This window comes from Condylura cristata, unplaced genomic scaffold (assembly GCF_000260355.1).
Source record: "Condylura cristata isolate star-nosed mole 26May11 unplaced genomic scaffold, ConCri1.0 scaffold00038, whole genome shotgun sequence".
Taxonomy (NCBI): Eukaryota; Metazoa; Chordata; class Mammalia; order Eulipotyphla; family Talpidae; genus Condylura; species Condylura cristata.
This window is the reverse complement of record NW_004567139.1, coordinates 483,788-502,704: the sequence shown is the minus strand read 5'-3', so window position 1 is coordinate 502,704 and position 18,917 is coordinate 483,788. Positions and strand designations below refer to the sequence as shown.

The 18,917-nt window shown below is 37.9% G+C and overlaps 1 protein-coding gene across 2 annotated transcripts in view; it reads right to left on the bottom strand.

Moving 5' to 3' along the window:
- TANC2 (tetratricopeptide repeat, ankyrin repeat and coiled-coil containing 2) overlaps positions 1 to 18,917 on the bottom strand; it is a 278,089-nt gene that overhangs the window by 181,049 nt on the left and 78,123 nt on the right. For both annotated transcript variants that reach the window (XM_012733089.1, XM_012733090.1), the window contains one exon: positions 10,074 to 10,145. In XM_012733089.1, the coding sequence (XP_012588543.1) occupies positions 10,074 to 10,145 (72 nt within the window). The remainder of the gene's footprint in view (positions 1 to 10,073; positions 10,146 to 18,917) is intronic.

Here is an 18,917-nt window from a genome sequence, read left to right as displayed (position 1 = left end):
AAACCCACGGGGATTACAATTGAGATGGAAAAAAAATGTACAAAATGATGTAAAAATAAACCTTTGTAATAAAAAATAAATTCCATCTTTATCACTGTCTTATACCAGATTAAATACAAGTTAATAAAGAAATACTTTATGTGATATGTAGAGAATTGCCTTCTATTTTTTCAAATTATATAAATAATCACAAATAAAAAATCCAGCATCATGTTCATTTGGTGATAATGTGACATGATTTTCAAATTTTTAAGTTTAAATGTTATCCTTCAATAAAAGTCTACTTTCAAACAGCACACAACAAAACAGAACCCAGCATGGTGACAAGCTAGCTCCTAAAGTTATTATCTATTTCAGGAACAGAGGGGTTCGGCTTGAAGTAGTTCAAACATTCATTTAATTCAAGACTGGTATCACTCTGTGAATATATAATAGTCTCAAAATAAGTCCATCTACTAGACAGGAAATATACCAAGCATAACTAGGATCATAGTCAGACAGCAAGACTGCAAATTCTAAGGAATCCATAAGAAAAAATCCTAGTGGAAGAAAATGAGTGAGTTAAGTAAACTCGAAAGTTAGCATCAACATATAAAACGTAAGTATTTTTCTGTATAATAACAATGAGTTGAAATTACAAAACTAAAAATGGGTGGAAAAACAGATTAGATACAAATGGGGGAGGGCAATCTAGAATTTTGTGCCCTGTGAAGTTATACTAGAAAACTGAAGGAGAGATAAGACTTTCTAAGACAAACAACAGCTGAAGGAGTGACTGCCAGTAGACCTGCCTCGTGAGAAATGCAATGAAAAGGTTTAGAGAGAAGGAAATTGATACAGATAAGGAACTATATAAGGAATGAAAATAATCAGACAAGAAGTAAAGGTAAAATTAAAGCTTTTATTTTTCTTATGCTTAATTGATAAAAGACATGTTTGTTCAAAATTATAACAACAATTTACTGAGTTATGAATGGCAGCAATGATATTAGTCAGGCGGCAGGAATTAGGAATATTTTGTAACTATATCTAATACTGTGAAGTGACAGAGAATTATTAGGATGTGGACTTAAATTCCTTCTAAATATATATTACAAACTCTAGAACAGCCACTCAAATAAGTTTTTTTTTAAAAGCAATACAATTGCTATACTAAGAAAGAAAATGGAATTATACAAATTTTTCAATTAAAATTACATATACAACAAGTAAAAATTTTTTGAACCACAAAAAGGCAGAAATGGAAGTGTGGAAGCCAAAAAGTAGAGACAAAGAATAAGGGCAGCAAACAGAAAAATAACAGATCAACTGATGTTAACCCAAGTATGTCAATAACCACTTAAACATGAGTGGTTTAAATACACTAACTAAATGGCAGAGTTGTTAGACTGGACCAAAACCAAGACCAAACTATGTCAGCTCTAAGAAAACTACTGTGGCTCACAGTTTAAAAGCAAGGGGATGAAGAAGGATGAACAATGGTGACACTAATCAAGAGACAACAAGGGTCGCTGTATTAACTTTAGACAGAACATACTTCAGAGCAAGGAAGTTATTAGGGATCAAGGAGGGCATGACACAATGACAAAAATACATGTGCCTGATGAAAGAACATCACATGTGTGGGGCAAAAAGCAGTGACACCCAATATTACAGTTTGCTTGTCAAGATCTCTCTAAGAGAAACAATATCCAGAAGGCAGAAAATCACGAAGGACTCGACAGACTATCAGTCAACTGAATACAACTGATATCTGAAGATTACTGTATCCAACAACAGCAGAACACACGTTCTTTTCAAGTTCACATAAAAGAACCATCACGCAGACTATATTCTTGGTTATAAAACAGACTTTGACAGAAATCATACATGTCTGCTTTTGGACCACAAAAGAATTAACTAGAACTCAGCTAGGAAAAGTCCCAAATTGGATATCAAACGATACACGTGGGTCAATAAATAAGCTTTGAGAAATTTAAAAGTATTTAGAACTAAATGAAAATAAAGCACAGTTTATGTAAATCTGTGGACACCCTGAGAGCAGTGCTTATAGAAGGAAATTTGCAGAACTGAGTGCATTGCCTAATGTGCATATTAGAAAAGATTTAAATCAATCAAAAAAGCTTTCACCTTAGAGAACTAGAAAAAGAACAGCAAATTAAGTGGAGAATAAGAAGAAGGAGAATTAAAAATTATTACAGAAATCAAGAAAATAAACCCAGGAAATCAACAGAGAAAAAATGATAAAACAAAGGGCTAGTTATTTGAAAAGATCAATAAAACAGTTACTTTATTAGAAGAAAAAGAGAAGACCCAAATTAAGAAATTAAAAAGGGGGATCCTATAGACATTAAAAGGACAGTAAAGTGAATTATTAACAACTTTATGCTTATAAATTTGGTAACCTAGAGCCAACGAACATGAAAGGCGCTCACACGCGATGCTAACTGATCACTAGGGAGGATGGGAAACAGCTCATCAGCTTTTTATGATTCTATCAATAGATGCAGAAAAAACACTTCACAAAATCCATTTGCTCTAGCAAATGCTAAATTTTAAAATTAAAAGAAAATTCTCAGTAAACTAGTAATAGAAGGAAACTTCTTTAACTGTGTAAAAAGTAACTATAAAAAATCCCACAGCTAGCATCATACATAATGGTGAGAAACTTTTCTGCTAAGATCAGGAACAAGGCAATGCCAACTGGCATCACCCTGGAAGCCCTAGCTCAAGCAGTAAGAAAAGGCAAGACAAGGTACACTGATTGGAAAGGGAAACATAACTGTCTTAGTTTGCCGACATGACTGTCTATGTACAAAATCCAAAAGAATATCAACAAAAACTCCCAGAACTGATGGTGATTACAGCAAGGTTTCAGGATGCAAGGTTGATATACAAGAGTCAACTGTTTGCTTGTACTCCAGAAATGAACATGTGGAATGAAAAACATATTATCATTTACATTCTGTTCCCCCAAAACAAAAATACTTACATATCTTTCTAACAACACGTGTACAAGGAAAAATACGAACTCTGTCAAAAGAAGAACCAAATAGATGAAAAGACAGAACAAGAGAGGTCCAGAATAAGAGAAGCTTGGCAACAAACATGGGCTGTGTGAGGTTTGCCACTTGGGTCACATAACCCACTGTCATTCAAAGTTGCTCTGAGTATCAGTAGCAGACAGGGATCTTAGATAGTGCTTACTGCAGAATTGATGACTCTCAGGACACTTTCAGTATTTTGTGAAAAAGCCACACCATCCTGTGCAAAAAACTACTGTGCTTTAAAAGCAGCATCTGGCTTAACACAGGCCCTCAGCGTGAGTGCCTGAGCACTGGATGCCCTGTTGTCACTTGGCCTGGGCAGCGCATCATGAACTGGATTTGGTTGCACCAAAAGTGATATGGCTGGATACAGCACTTCATCATCAAAAAGAAGCGTGTTCAAGTCCAGATCTGAGCAGGTCCTGAAAACATAATTTGCACAAGCATGTGGCCCACAGCTCCTACTCCTACCCTATTGCTTCTGTTTCCTGTCTGGCAATGTACGATCTCAAGGAGACCTCTCTGACCATTTCATCAAAGGAGAAAACTGGCTTGTTTACTTATAGCTCGGCATGGAACAGACCGATGACACTGCCACTGAGCAGTGAAGGAAAGTGATGCAGAGAAACCTTCCAGTAGCAAAAATCTGAACAGGACACGTTGCTGTTTATTTTACCTAGAAAGAAAGGTGACAGAGGTATTCTATACTTGTGGGGACTGTGTTACTGGTTTCACAAGATATTTGGGTATATGGAATAAATGATTAGAAAACTGGTGACATGAAAATCTGGAGATGAGATATATGAACAGACCTCTCTAGAAGGACAGCGTAAGAAATATTTTATGTCCCTTATGAATGCAAAGAGCAAACTCTATAGGGAAGTTGGATTTAATCACCTGGCAGACAAGGTGACCTATTTGGGGGACTCATTCAGTCTTTGTACCCAGCGACCCTACCCTTGCCCTCTGGATCCATCAGCAAAGAAGCATGGTGGCAGGGATGGCTTTTGTATGTGGGCTCGGCAATATGAACTTCCATTCATCAAGACACAACAACTATGCCTGAGCTCAGTATCCAACCTGCCAGCAGCCTAAACACACACGAAGAAGGACCCCAAACAGGGTACCGCTCATGGGATGGTCAGCAAGTTACCTCTGTACTCACTTCTGGTCCCTGCTAATTTCTCCTTCTTGCTTAATAAGTCAGTTTAAAATTAGTATTGTTTATTTAATAGTGTAAAAATTTCCAGGTTGTCTTAGTCTGCCCCCTTGTGGGAACCTGCTCTTAATCTGCTCTTCAAACAAAGCAAAACTGAAATGCATCCGACTCCAGAAATTACTAATAGGCTCCTCCCTCATCCACTGTTATCCAACTATTTGTGGCCCTTCATTGAAAGTTATAAAGTTTCTCAAAAAGTTTTTTTATCTCCTGACAGAAAATTTTAGATAAAAATGCTCTCAATAGAAATATTTCTAGCTGTTCAACTTATCTTTCCCAATCTCTTTAGTTGCCATGCTTGTAGTCCTTTTTTCCCGTGATGTGCCTGAACAAGAAGTGGCTTCCACAAAGCTCCGAGTGTTAACAGGCCGAGAGACGTAAAGCTAAGGGCTACTCGATATGTTGTGACAGACAATGTACTAGAGCTGAAAATTCCAAAACTTAATGAATTTTCCAAGAGATCACTAAGCATGTTATTCTGAGTACTACATTTATAATTGCAAATATGAAATCCCACAGATGAGGAAACTGAGGAATAAGTCATGACTTACTCATGATATGGACCATTATACAGATTTTAGGGAATTAGAGTTTCAGTATGTTTCTGGAGAGATGGCTGTGCTACAACCGCAAATTGGTGGAAAACAGGGCTAAAGCTGCAATTTATTTAAAAAACCTTCTAATTCACACATACATACACATACAACCATACCCTTCATATGCCAGTACAGTACAGCTCAGGGGGAAAATGAGAGAACACTGCTAAACGTAGCAAATGTTGGTTACTTCAGGGTAGCAGAAGAAAAGAAGCCAGTCATATTCCTTTTAAATGTCTGTTATGTTTGGAAAAAATAAATTTTAAAAATTAATAAAATCATTGTAGTATGTTGAAAATACAAAGGATAGCTAAATATATTAACACATTCTGACATACTGCTAGCACCCTAAGGTAATTATCTGCTAGAGGGCCAATTGTACAGAAAAATAATGTTTTACAAAGAATAATCAACAAGTTAAAGCTCATAAGAAATACAGGACTAAGCATAAGATATTTCAGAGGCATTTATCTTAATGTTGAGGTATTTTTTTCCAAAGATACTGCTATCCAACCACCAACCAACAAATTTTTATTTCAACTGTTAGAATGTAAAGGTTGTAAATACAAGCCATCAACAGGATGACCTGAAACTTTTTGTATAGGTCAGTATAAAGACTGAAGTATTTTCTTATTGAAAACAGTACCTTCCTCACAGTATTATCCTGAGAAATGGGGGTTAGGTGAAAGCACCTGACCCTAGAACTCAGTACATAAATATGATTAAATGTTGAGGTTATTACTTCCTCTATTCCTACAGGAATCTATATTGACTATTCTTCTATAGTCTATATTGAAAGCTAAATGCTTATTTTTTTTTACCAGAATGGTAAATTACAAAACAAAATAGTTCTATAGATTAATGACATAGCTTAATGAAGAAATATTTGTAACACACCAAACTGACGAATACTTTGTATGTGTCTCAAGAGTGTGAAGATCTCATTTCAACTAAATCTACAAATTTGCAAGGAAAGAAAAAGAATCAGTGCACAGCATATTTGACAATTTAGCACGTTATTACTATGGACACGCCAGCATGAAGCAATCAAATGAAGTTGGCTATGAGTGATGGGAGTCATGTAAAGCCAAACACTGTGCACTTCTGCCCAGTCTTCCAGCAAGAGCTGGTCATGGGCACTTTTACATCAACATAAACCTTGTATGTCATAGTTAATGCCAGCAAAATGCAACCTTTGCAAAAATAAATCAGAGTTAGGTTTCAGTCATATAACATTGGTTTGTGCACTTATTTGATACAGAACCAAATAAGGTCAGTTTATGTATAGATAACGGCTAATGAAACATTACTTGATGCAGAAAATAAAGTTAATATGACAACAAAAATTTATGATGAAGAAATCCATAATCACTGAAAAGCAAAACCATTATCCCTAGAATTGAAACCTTTCCTTCATTAATTTGATGGCCTAAAGGCAATGCACTGGCACTGTGCTATATGCAAAGGTCCTACCATTAATGAACTCGGAGATTACTGGAAAACAGAGTCTGTCCAACAGACAGATAAGACCCAATCCAGGAAATAATGTAATTTAATTACATGCAGTGTGTTAAGTCACTTGACATCATGTCAAGTTCTTGGGAACCGTGACTTTAAGTGAATTAAGGTATAACAAAATCAGGTCCTTGAATAACATTTTTTAGCTATCAAGTTTAGGTTTAGTTTAGGTTTCAATTCATCAGCTGGGATTCTCCTTTTACAATGATAAAATGAAACTATATGCTATATTAGAAAGCAAAAAAACAACCACCTAAACCTTAGAAGTCTATTCTAGGATTAAACAGGCATAATCAGTTTTACTTTCTATTTTCAGACCCCCATTTCATAAATTAATAAACAGCCAATGATCTAACATTCTGCCTACAGTCAACAAATTCCTCACACTGCTTGCCTTTCCCAGTTACTGTACAGCACAGAGTAAGGCCAGAGCCCTACATGGCCTGGGCACATCGAGGTAACTGCCTAGCAAGGTAAGGGCTAGATGCTCACCCCCACCCTTTCATTCCACAAAAAATGGGCCCATTTTATATGCAAACACTCTTGGGCTAGAGGCTGAACAAGACAACATCTCCGCTCAAATATAACCTATTTTCTAGCAGTTGAAATGACAATAAAGAAGTTAATAAACACATAAAGTAATTACTGTCAGGCAGAGTGCTTACTCTGTTCTCTGGGTAGAGGGTGAGAGAAGGTCTCTTTGGCATAAGCGGGCATTTTTATCGCTTCACTCAAGAAAAAGCAAGTGGACAAGGTGACAAATGAGACACTCTTATGAGGCTGAATTCAACAAGGGTGCGGCACTGATGAAAACGTGACAATGAGGCAGTGAGTGGGCTATAGAGCAACCCCGGTGGGTCCACCTAGGGAATGCACTTCAGAGTCATTCTGAACATGGTAGGAAGTCACTGAGGAATTTTTTTTCTTCTAGTTTAGGAAAATATATGATTTGACTTGTTTTAATAAGAGCACTATGGCTATCAAATGGATGACAAGACTAGGTGGGCCAGAATGGAAAAATTAAGTTAGATCACAACTGTAGTAATAGGAAAGGAAGGAACTCATGGTGGGTCCAACTGAAATGGCCACAATGTAGGTGGTGTGAAAATGACAGAACATGTATTTTAAAAAGAGCAAATTCTTAAAGAGTTACAAAACAAAACAAAAAGCCAATAATGGAGAAAAATGTTCAGACATCTGCAGAAGAAAGAAACCAGATGCAATTAGATTGAGAAAATTATAGCCCAGACCTTGCGTAGGAGGGTAGTTGTGAAAGATGAGAGTGTTTCTGGGTCTCTTTTGAGCAAAGAAGCAAGAGACACAAGCAGCCCCATGCGTCGGGGAGGCAGACTCAGGCTAGTCAGGACCACTGTCTCATCTCATCTCGTCTCATCTCCCAGAGGTGGTAAGCAAAACCTTGAAGCTAGAGCAGTGAGTGTGGGATGCTGCATCAGAGTCCACTGCAACTAAGGGGCAGGCCAGAGGCCCAGGGTGCTATAAGGAGAGTCCTCACCACACACCCTGCCTCGCGTGGTGGCCACTGTAACTGGGACAGAGACACCGTCCAGCCAGGGAGGGTGTGCCACAGGCTGTACCAGAGCTGGAGCTGGTGTTGGATCTGAACAGGCTGCTCTGGTTGGTAAATACCAATGGCATACTAGTTATTAAATATTTTTAATATCATCCCTTCAGAGAGGCAAATACCAAATACCATGACAAAATGGAGGGAACCTGGTTCTGGGTTAAGATGCCACATTCCACTTTAACTGAATATAACTCAACCCCCTGAAATACAACAAGACAATCCATAAAGAACGATGGAGCAGCAATCTGTGGACTCTGAAAAATAGCAGCAAGCAAACTGTGGAAGTAAACCAAGGACAACCATCTGCTGTTTTCAGTATCTCCAGACTCCCAACCTGAACTCAGAGGAGACCCGAATCCTAGAAGGGTGCATCAGAGACAAACAGCGGGTGTAAGAGAAACCTGTCTTCCCTTGCCAGAGGCCTTGAGAGGGCGCGGGAGGGGCTGCTCCAGGGAGCCCCGAGAGCTTGCGGGGCTTTTTTTCTTTTTACCTTCTCTTACAGCTCTGCCCCCAAGGAAGCCTATTTTTACTGTGGGTACTGGAGCTGCAGGGATTCATCAAGTTCTGAAGGAGGGGAATCTTCCCAACCAGAGGAAAAGGACTATCAGGAATGCAATGGAACTACAAGGAGAAATACATAAAGCTGCACTTACAGTCGGAGAATTCAATCTCTCTCTCCTAATAACTGACAGAGCAAGCAAGGATGTAAAAGACTGCAAGACACCATCAATCATTTTTGTCAGACACACATTTATTAAACCTTCCATCCCCAAACAATGCAATACACATTCAAGTGTACAGTGAACACACATCATGGATCATTTCCTGAGCCATAAAATAACTCTCATTAAAAGGTGATTTAACTCATAGAAAGTGTGCTCTCTGACCACAATTAAACTAAATTAAGAATCAACAAAGGTTACAATTTGGAAAATTCTCCAATGTTTGGAAAGCACATCAACAGATTGCTTTAACAACAACAACAAAAAAAGTAACGGGTCAAAGAAAATATCAAAAGGGAATTCGGCAGTATTTTAAACTACATGAACATGAAAACATTATTCATCAAAGTCTGTGAAAGATAGCTAAAACATAATACAGAGGGAAAGATACAGCACTTTTAAAATACATTTAAAATTCATGTAATAGTAAAGAAAGTTCCAAAGTCAAATCACTTCAGTTTCTACTATGAAAAACTGAAAAAAGATAAACTAAACCCAGAGTAGGCAGAAGAAATTATAATAAAGTACAAAGCAGAAATTAGTGAAGTAGAAATTAAGAAAGCAATATGGAAAATCAGTAAATCTGAAACTAATTCTCTGAGCTTGGTAATATGTCCAGAACGGACAGGATGAGACTAACAGTGGGAAGGCAAGAGGTGGCGTCAGCACAGGTGGTCATGACGCAATTCAAGAACAGGTCATTTGGGTAGTCCTACACTTGTTATTATTTTGGCCCTGAGAATCCAGCCATAGATAAAAATCACGCCTATTATGAAATATTCATTCTAGTTTTGAACAGAGAAAATAAAATGAATACAAAGGTAAAAAATGAAGAAAAAGAGTGCCAGCCATGTAACAGTGAAGAAGTCAGTTAAGGAAGGCCTCTGAAGATTTCACTAATACACAGTATATTTACCTGTTCTGGGAATTGTCAAAATCAGTCAATAAACTACAGTAAATTGTAAGTAAAAAAGGAATAAGATCTTAATTTAAGTCAGGGATTATAGGCAAAACCATTTTTTATAAGAGTTAAAAAAATACTATATTGAGGAAGATTTTAAAAATCTATAGAATGATATTCCAATGAGCATTACTATTAAAAAGTTACTTCTGGTTAAAAAAAAGTGACATCTGGACATAGATTACAATGCCTCAAAATTACTTAAAACTTCAAAATGACATAAGATTATTTTTCATGTTCTTAATCTTGATTTAATGATATCATATCATGATTTAAAACAAAAACAAAAACATTTAAAGCCCTAAATGAGAAACCAAAATGTCTAAACTAGACCCAGAGACAATTCTAGGACTAAGATTCAGTACTCAAAAGGAATAGTTGGTACCATTTTTAAAAGTTAAGGGTAAATCACATGAAAAACTTACCTTGCCCAGAGCGGCCCTGGCGAGAGTCTACACTTGACTGTCTTCGATCTGATGGTTCCTCGCTCCCTCCATCTGCATAAAATTAGAAAAAGGACACACTAAGCTTATTTGTCTAAAGTATGTCACATAATTCACAGGGCTGTATGTTTCAGCGTAATAAGCATCCCAGTACTTGCTATGGGAACATATGTACTAACAATGGATGACAGAGATGCACATGGTCCTTGCCCAGGGATGATACACAAACTTGTGAAGTACTGCACCTCCAGCAGGAGCGCTGGAGGAAGAGAGAGGCCCTGCGTGGCTGGGGAGTCGCCCCTCCCTCACCCAACACTGAGCAGCTTCTGATAGCGATAGTCTCCATTCTAGTCCCCATGGAGAACAAAAGCATTTAGGGAGCCCTACCTTATCATGGGCCATCAATAATGTATATTGCACCCTACCTTATCATGCGCCATCAATAATGTACATTGATGTGTTTAGATGAGATAACATCAAGAAATACTGAGTTTCTTTACCATAATTTTTAAAATCACAGGGAAACAAATTCATTTCATTGTATATAGATCTTCATTTTAAGAAATAAACAATAAAGTATACTCATGATTTAAGAAAAACTTCCATGTGTTTGAATTTATATAAGTAATTCTCTCATTTTATTACACACACACACACACACACACACACACGTTACCATCAGAAGAGAGTAAAGGAGAAAAATCAATGAATTGAGAAACAGCATACCTACAATTTAAAATGAGATGACAGTGGTCTGTTCCTAAATTTTTTGAGTTCAAATGGGTTAAAATATCAAATATTTCCACTGTTCTTTTTATAGAGCCACCACCCTGCCTTTTAACTTGCTGGTGAACAAAGTAGTGGCTTCCAACAGGTTTAACAGGGACTCTGGCTCTCTCCTGTGCTATGCTGCTGATTATTCTGTGTCCTAGGGTTTGCTATTCAATTCATGCTTTATAACCATATACACTGTTACCAAAAGTTTTTTTTTTCAAGTACACTTACTATAAGGCTTAGCAAATACTTAAACACATCTGAGTATGTGACTGCAAAGCATATATATCAATATCCTTTACTATTTTGTTTAGCATTACTAACCTAACAGGTAAAATAGTATATGGTCAATTTCAAATATACAGTGATGACATAAATAATTGGGCAGAAAACATTCCTATCTTCCAAGTTCAGTGTGACCACAGCAATGCAATTAAACACTAAAATTCTATAGCTTAACTAGATACACATAGTAACTTATTATATAAAAAGATACTTATGGTGATAGGGAGTCATAGTTTTTTGTCCCGGGGCATCATCACCGTGAGCCCAGGGACTCCACCAGTTAGGCAAACTTCCCGCCGCAGGTCTATTTCACCGCTCCTTACCAATGCGAACCATCATTTACGATACTCAGTTCTAGGAATAAAATTAGGGCTTGAGAGAGTCTGCATTACCATGCCTGGGTAACCAGAGCACAAATTATACATCCATTCCCTATCACTCTGTGAAACCTGTCACTGTGAATTTAAACATATTTGCTTTATGGGGGAAGTAGCATTGAAGAAGAATGTGACTTCTACAACAAAAGAAATAAGGAAAGCTAACTCTTTCTAAATGCTTACAGTGTGAAAACATGATACGTTTTCTATGTTTAGTAAAAAGGTCAATGCCCATTACAATGACATATGAATTACTCTCAACAAACCCAGCACTTGAGGGGGGCACATTTCAGCTTACCTGTGGCAAGATAAGCTTCACAGGCTGTCACAGAAACAACAACGCATACAACAAGTAGGCACCCTGGTTTAACTGTTCATGTTTCTGAGAAATCTTTAAACACATTTGCCTAGAACAGCCTACATTTTGAACAGACAACCCTTGAAGTAGTGGGAAGTATATTAGACTAAAGAGATGGGACACTGGTGATTTTCAATCCTGGCTGAATGAATACACGAGGTTCTGTTACAATAAACCATAGACCTTAATTGTGGACACTGAAATTGAGTTACATATAATTTTCACATGTCACAAAAAATTCTTCTAGTTACTGTCAACCATTTAGAAAAATAAAAACTGTTCTTTATGTGTCTTACTTTAAAAACAGGGGTGGGGGTCGGGGAGATGGGGCAGAGTTGCCAAACCCTGATCTAGGAGTAGGGAGCTCAGATCAAAGGCTAATTAAAGCAGCCCCTATGAACAGCAATGCCTTGAATTAAGGCAAGGCCAGAGCAGCTAAGAAGCTCCGCAAACAGAGTTTAAGCGACTCTTTGGGCCACTGAGAGTTTAATGGCAGCATGGGGTGATATATTTTTTATTTTTTCCTTCTGGCTTCCTGTGGGTGACCTTTTTGAGAATAATATTTAAGAATTCCCAAAACCACCTTGAAGAAACAGAAGCCACTGCCTAATTACATATTATATCCTCAACCTTCCCTATGACCAAGAAAAACATTGGCAGGAGGATGAAAAGCACATGATGCAATGCAGAAGACAGTTTTTTCTTCTTTAATGTTTTATGGTTCTGTCAGGGCTCAAAAAGACAGGCACATCAGCGCCACATAAGTAGTGAAGCAGATTATATAAATACCCTAAGTAAAACATCACAATAAATAAATTATAGATTAATGCCATCTCGATTTGCATGGAAAAACAAATGTGTGCACCACTGGTGCAGTGTGAACTTGATATTAAGGCTTGAAACCAAAACTGGATTTTGAACATTAAAAATTTCTGCAGACAATGACTTTTATATAAACATTCCAATGGGATGGGGAGGATTAGGAAACAATAGCAGCAACACCAAAATTTTCTGGGAATCCACGTTCTTCAAATACAGAATGAAAGCAATATGGCATGATACCATAAAAAGTGCAGGCAGAATGAAAGGGTAAGATGGCCCACTGCGGATGAGCTCACTGCTTTACTTAGCTGCCCCTGAGACAGATTTCACCAAACTGCTGGAAGTAATCTGAAACGATGTAACTGTGATAATAAAGAACAAAGTGACAAACTTTTCAGAACATCAATGTACTTTTAGATTTCAAGGTTACCAGGAAATGTGTGGGAAGACAGACCTGCTCAGGGCATGACAAAACCTGACCTTCAGTTCATTCTAGCCACTCTTGAGTTTCACTGAGCCTCAGCCTTATCAAACTAAGATCTGAACAGCATTTTCTTCTGAAGATTGCTGTGAGGCTAAAATATGTTACAGTATTTTATAATCTCGAAATCAGTGACCTTTCAATCAAGGCAAACTGGAGACTTTGGGGAATGTCTGAAGATATCTGGGGCTATCCCAATTGGGAGGGTAACACTCTCCTCTAATGAACTTGAAAAAATGCGCGAGGCACTGCATGTTCGTGAGGGACCTGGAGACCTGCCTGTGGGCAGCTCCTTAGTGTGGCATGTAACACCCATCAGGGCCTAATGCCTATTTAGCCTTCCACTTTCTCTCCTCACTTATGTCTCAAATAAGACTTTCAAAAATGTTTTATTTATATTCCAACACCACCGACAAGAGCATAATTCCTCAAACACTCCATGCTGACCAGCCTCTGTACTGCTGTCCATGTTTTCATCTTTACCTGGAGCAGCCTTTCTCCCTCGTATCCTCTAACACTCAGCTCAAATGCCCTCTTTCTCAAAGCCTGGTCTGGACCCTCAAGGCAACCAGGTGAGAGGCCCTTCCTAGAGCAGCCTACACCTCCCACCCTCGGGATTTGTCACACAGCCCTGCAAATGCTTTATGAGGATTCTGCTTCTCATCTCCTGCCTCCCAACTCAAGCAGATGTTCTGAGAGGACAGGAGCCATGTATGTCCCATTTGTACTGACTATTGTGGTACAGACCACAATAGTCACTATTGTGTACAGACCAAAGCCAAGCAATAAACATGGCACCTTATAAATACTTACGGAATCATTTTTCTAAAAATGTGGGGAACACCTTATCTGCTAAAACTATAAACTGTTGTTACATAGAGAAGAAATAAAGTAGAAAAAGGACAAATATCAAGTCAGTCAAATTATAACCTCAATGGCTATAGTTTTATCTGCCAAAAAGCTATATATTCTCTAGACTGATAACACCTAATGAAAACTAATTTAATATAAATAAGAATTTTAGTTTTTATGCTAAAGCATAAGACAGTCACATAATACAGCAGATTTTATTCAACTTTGGATATATGTCCATGCCCAAAGTAACTACTGAATGCTGAATTAAATGAGGAAACATTTGCGTTCACTGGTCCCTAAACAATTAACAAGATCAATCACATTTGCTCAGCTTTCATCAGAGGCCAAGAATTATTTTGTCCTTTTCCATGCAGACCTCACAGTCCTCTGTAAAGATGAGACTAAAGAGTACCCTTATACTTAAAATTGCAGCCATAAACAGTAACCACCAAAACCAGATTGTAAGCCCGTAATAAATCAAAGATAACTTGCTCAGAGACCAAGCTTCTGAGCATTGATCAGTGAATATACTGCCTTGCCTAGTGACCAGCAAAGCACTGGCTAGCCCCTCAACTCCCACATCTCCATGTCTGCCACTCCTTGAAATTCACTGTTTTCCTGAAGGTCAAGAAATACCCACACAGGCATGCAGAGGTCAGCTTGCTGTCTTTCTCAGACCCGGCACCCACCAAGCCTCGCTTTCCCTTTCTTAAATAATAACAAGTGTTGCTTCCTTTCTCAAGATATGCTAGTTTCTTCCTTCAGCACTGCCTTGACTTGATAATGCTTCTAGCATGTTGCCAACTTTCCCCTTCAGCAGGAAATTATTTCTTCAAATAACCTTGCACTATATCAATGCATAAAGTAAGGTGTGTCATCATGAACAGGATATACAGATTTATTAACAGATTGTTCAAAAATAATAATATCCTACAGTAATAATTTTTGTTTTCCAATCATCTGTATAATAAAGTATTTAAAAGTATAGAATAAATATATGAAAGGAAAGTAAGAACAATGTTTTGCCTACTGGGAGTTTGTCATATAATAAGGGAAGGAAAGTGCTCATGAATCAATATTAGGCAAGGCTTAAGGGACCAAGAAAAACTTCCAATGTAATTCTGAGAGTCTCTGCAATGAGGTAATTATATAAATGTCTCATACTATTTTTATTATAAAGACTGTAATTTTCTTTTTCTCCCCAAATTAAGTGGAACTATTTTTTTTTCTATTAGACTTTCTGAGTTAATGATATGACTCATTCATGTAGTTTTCCAGGGTTGGCATTAGCAATACCTGTCCTTATGTAATGCGTATTATAGGTGCTTTTGCTATTTAGAATGTAGAATAGAGCGCATAGGTTTCAAACAAAACAATCAGACAATGAGACAGAAGACAGATTTTACTTTAGAACATTGGGTTATCACAAAGTATGAAGACAATTCTGAGAAGATAGGGAGAGCACACGAATTGATTTTTAGATCTTCTGAAATTCCCACATAACAAGTTTGAGAACATTTAGATCTAGCAAGGCACTTACTTGTGAACAAGAATTGCAAAAACACTGGATAACAAACTATCTTCACAAAGTCGAAAATACAAATGAATTGGTTAGCTAAACACAAACACAAAACACAACAACTCACACAAGAGAGTTTAGACACCGGTATGAGACAGAACAGGGAAGCAAGGTGGGTGACAGATCACAGAACTGGGAAACATCAGAACATGCAACTCACTAGGAAGATGGAGTTGAAAACAGCAGCTGACAAGGGAAGGGGCTGTCCAACTCCAACGGTGAATGCGTGAGGGGTGTGTAGCAGAGTGCAGAGAGCGCCCCTCCAGGTTAGCCAATGTGCTCTTGAAACTAGCTGACCAAGTCAGGACTCTGAGCTAAAAATGGAATAAAAATCCAACAGAATGGGGACAACTGGGATAAAGAAAAGGTCTAAAGTAAAGAAGAAGAGGGGATCCAAGCCAAGAAATCTTAGAAAGCAAGCTATGCTACATTTTAACACTTAAGGGAAAAAAGAGGGAGCTCCATGGGATTAAAAAAAGGGTCACGAATAAGTGTCCCTACCAATCATTTGGGAAACTACTTTCAACCAAAAATGACTATCAGGAAAGTATCAAGGTAAAGTTCCAACGAGAAGGAAAGAGAGTAAAAAGCATTCCAGTACCCCTACGTGTAATGAAAGTACCCTGGGAAGGCTTGTTAAAAAGAAAATACACATTCAAAACTGTACTGCACAATTTCAGAGTTAAAAATATTAAGAAAATTGCATAATACATGAAAAAGGAAAAAATTCTAAAAACTTAGAAATTAGAAATGAGGGAAAATTCAAGAAACAAAAAAATCATTTCAGTAGTGAATAGTAACATTAAAAAAGCATGAGCAAGTAAACATAACAAAATAGCTTAAACTAAATAAGGTGAGAAAGATGAAAATCTAATGAATTTTTTAAAAATTAAAAAGAATTTGTAAGGTGATAAACATCAGCAATAGGCAAAGAAAACCCAGAATAAAAACTTAAAAAAGGGGTCCTTATAAGAAGAAAAGCAAATACTAAAAATAATTTAAGAAAGCTTTCTAGAAACAGAGTATTATATGTAACATATATTTATGAGTGATTATATATACACACACATATATTGAAAACTACAGATGCAAGAATACCCTCGTACTTTAAATAATCAGCTTGGATCACTACACCAAAACATTTGCAACTAAAAATGCTAAAGTCAAAAATAAAAGGAAATATCCTTTGGGCATTTAAATAAAACATCAAATAATTATAAGGGAGACAATACAAAGTAGAATATATGATATACACAAAGAAAGAAAATTGCAGCAAGGATTTACATCCAGTAAAACATAAAAAGAAAAAGAATAAATAGTAAAGACAAATTGTTTCCAAATATGTGGGAATTCACAGAGACTGTCCTCAGAAGGCTCTGCCTCGTTCAGAGAATAAGCGAAAGGGAACTGTGTGGCTGGGGAGGCTGCTGTGGCTGTGAGTGGAGAGCTCACCTTGCTGACTTGCACCTCTGCGGGAAGGTTCAGTGATGACAACCCAGTCAACGTGTAACCACAGTCTGACTTACTGGGGGAAATCCATGTTACAATAATACAAGCATACAATTCAGCTTGCAGAAAGGGGTGGGGAATGGAACCATTAAGGTGAGGACTGGGAAACCAGCACACCAGCCATAGTTGGGCAGGGGGCTTCCCTGCAAAACAGCTCTCAGGGAAGAGAGGAGGGGCTACTCTCCTGGCAGAGCCTTCAGTAGCAGGTGCCACATCCTGGAGAAGGTTTCCGAGATCCCAGGGCACAGAATACTAAGAACCTCAAACTGGCTTAATTAGGTTCTTATATTTACAGGGCTTTACAGGTACATTATCAGTCACCGCCAGCTTTATTTGGGGTTTGGCCTCTGGAAGAGCTATTCTTTTATCTACCTTTGCCTCTTGTGCCCTGTTTACCAATGTCCTCATAAACAAGTGGCTTTAATTGATAGCATAAGTCACTCCACTTCAATTACACCAATTTCCAGATTAGTCAGGATCACTGTAGTATCAATACATATAACAAAGACATCAAAATCAAGCCTGGAGGTGAATATTAAATATACGACTGCTTGTAGAATTAAGGTTAAATGATGGTTTTCAAATGGGGAGATGATACTATATAATGGCTGTATGGCCTGACAATGTAGCTGCAATACAACAATAAGCAAATGGGGTTGAACAAAGAAACATAAACAAAGCAAAAAATGTACCTATCTGAGCTGACTGCCATATCAAAATTGCTAAGAGGCAGTGTCCTGAAATCACTGCATGCATGAAAAAGGGATAAAGCAAGTGAGCAATTACAGGATAATGCTATCATATCCCTGAGAACCAGATTTTTCAATGTGAAAGAAAAGAACTATAAATATAGTAATATAGAATGAATTAAGTACAAATTGTGTATTCAATTTACATTTAAAACATCTGAGCAATCTTACAAGCCATATCCTAACACTGTCCACTGAAAATAGCTAGAAATACTGACTTATCCAATAGCAATCACCATCCTCTGTGCCTAAACTGTGATCTTGAAATGCAATTCTCTGTGAAAGGAAACCAGGACTTCTTTAAAGACAAAAACAAAATCTCACTGATTTGGCAAAGATGAAACTATAACTTCTTGATATGTACTGGAGGAATAGTAAGCAAAATCTGAGCCCGTGAATGGTGTCCTGAACAAACTCCACCCTCTGAAGTCATACAGATTTTGCCCCATTTCCATTCCAATAAAATCTCCAGAGCCATGCCATGAACCTGATCCTTAAAGAGGGGCTTTGGGAAGTACACAATTAATGGCCATACTTTGCCGGCTTCCACTTGCAGCCTGGAGTCAGTTCAGGTGGCACTGCTGGTAGGAAACACCAGACACGTAGTCATCATCGTTCCGCTCTCACCTCTGCCTCTTCCTCTGTCACTCCTTCCCAGCCTCCTCCTTGCTCTTGCTCTCCCCAGCCCCCTTTCCTTCACATTTCTCACTCCCCATGCATATAAATTTTTTTTTAAATGTCCCCCTGCAGGTCTGCTTTTGGATCTTGTTCTGAGTTCTTAAGGGTACGGGAGAGGACTCACAGCTTGGGTCTCCCCACTTCCCCCACACTTACCCTGTAACATAGCTAACAATAATGAAAGACAATGTCTATCAAAGACAATGTATAGCGAGGGTCATATCAAAAAGGACTCAGTAAAGCAGCTCTCACTGACTATGAAATCATAATGTTTAAAAACACGCTATAGGCCCTCCCTGGTGGCACAGCAGATTAAAGCACAGCACTGCAAGCCAGCTGCAGCTGCTTCAGTGCCAGTT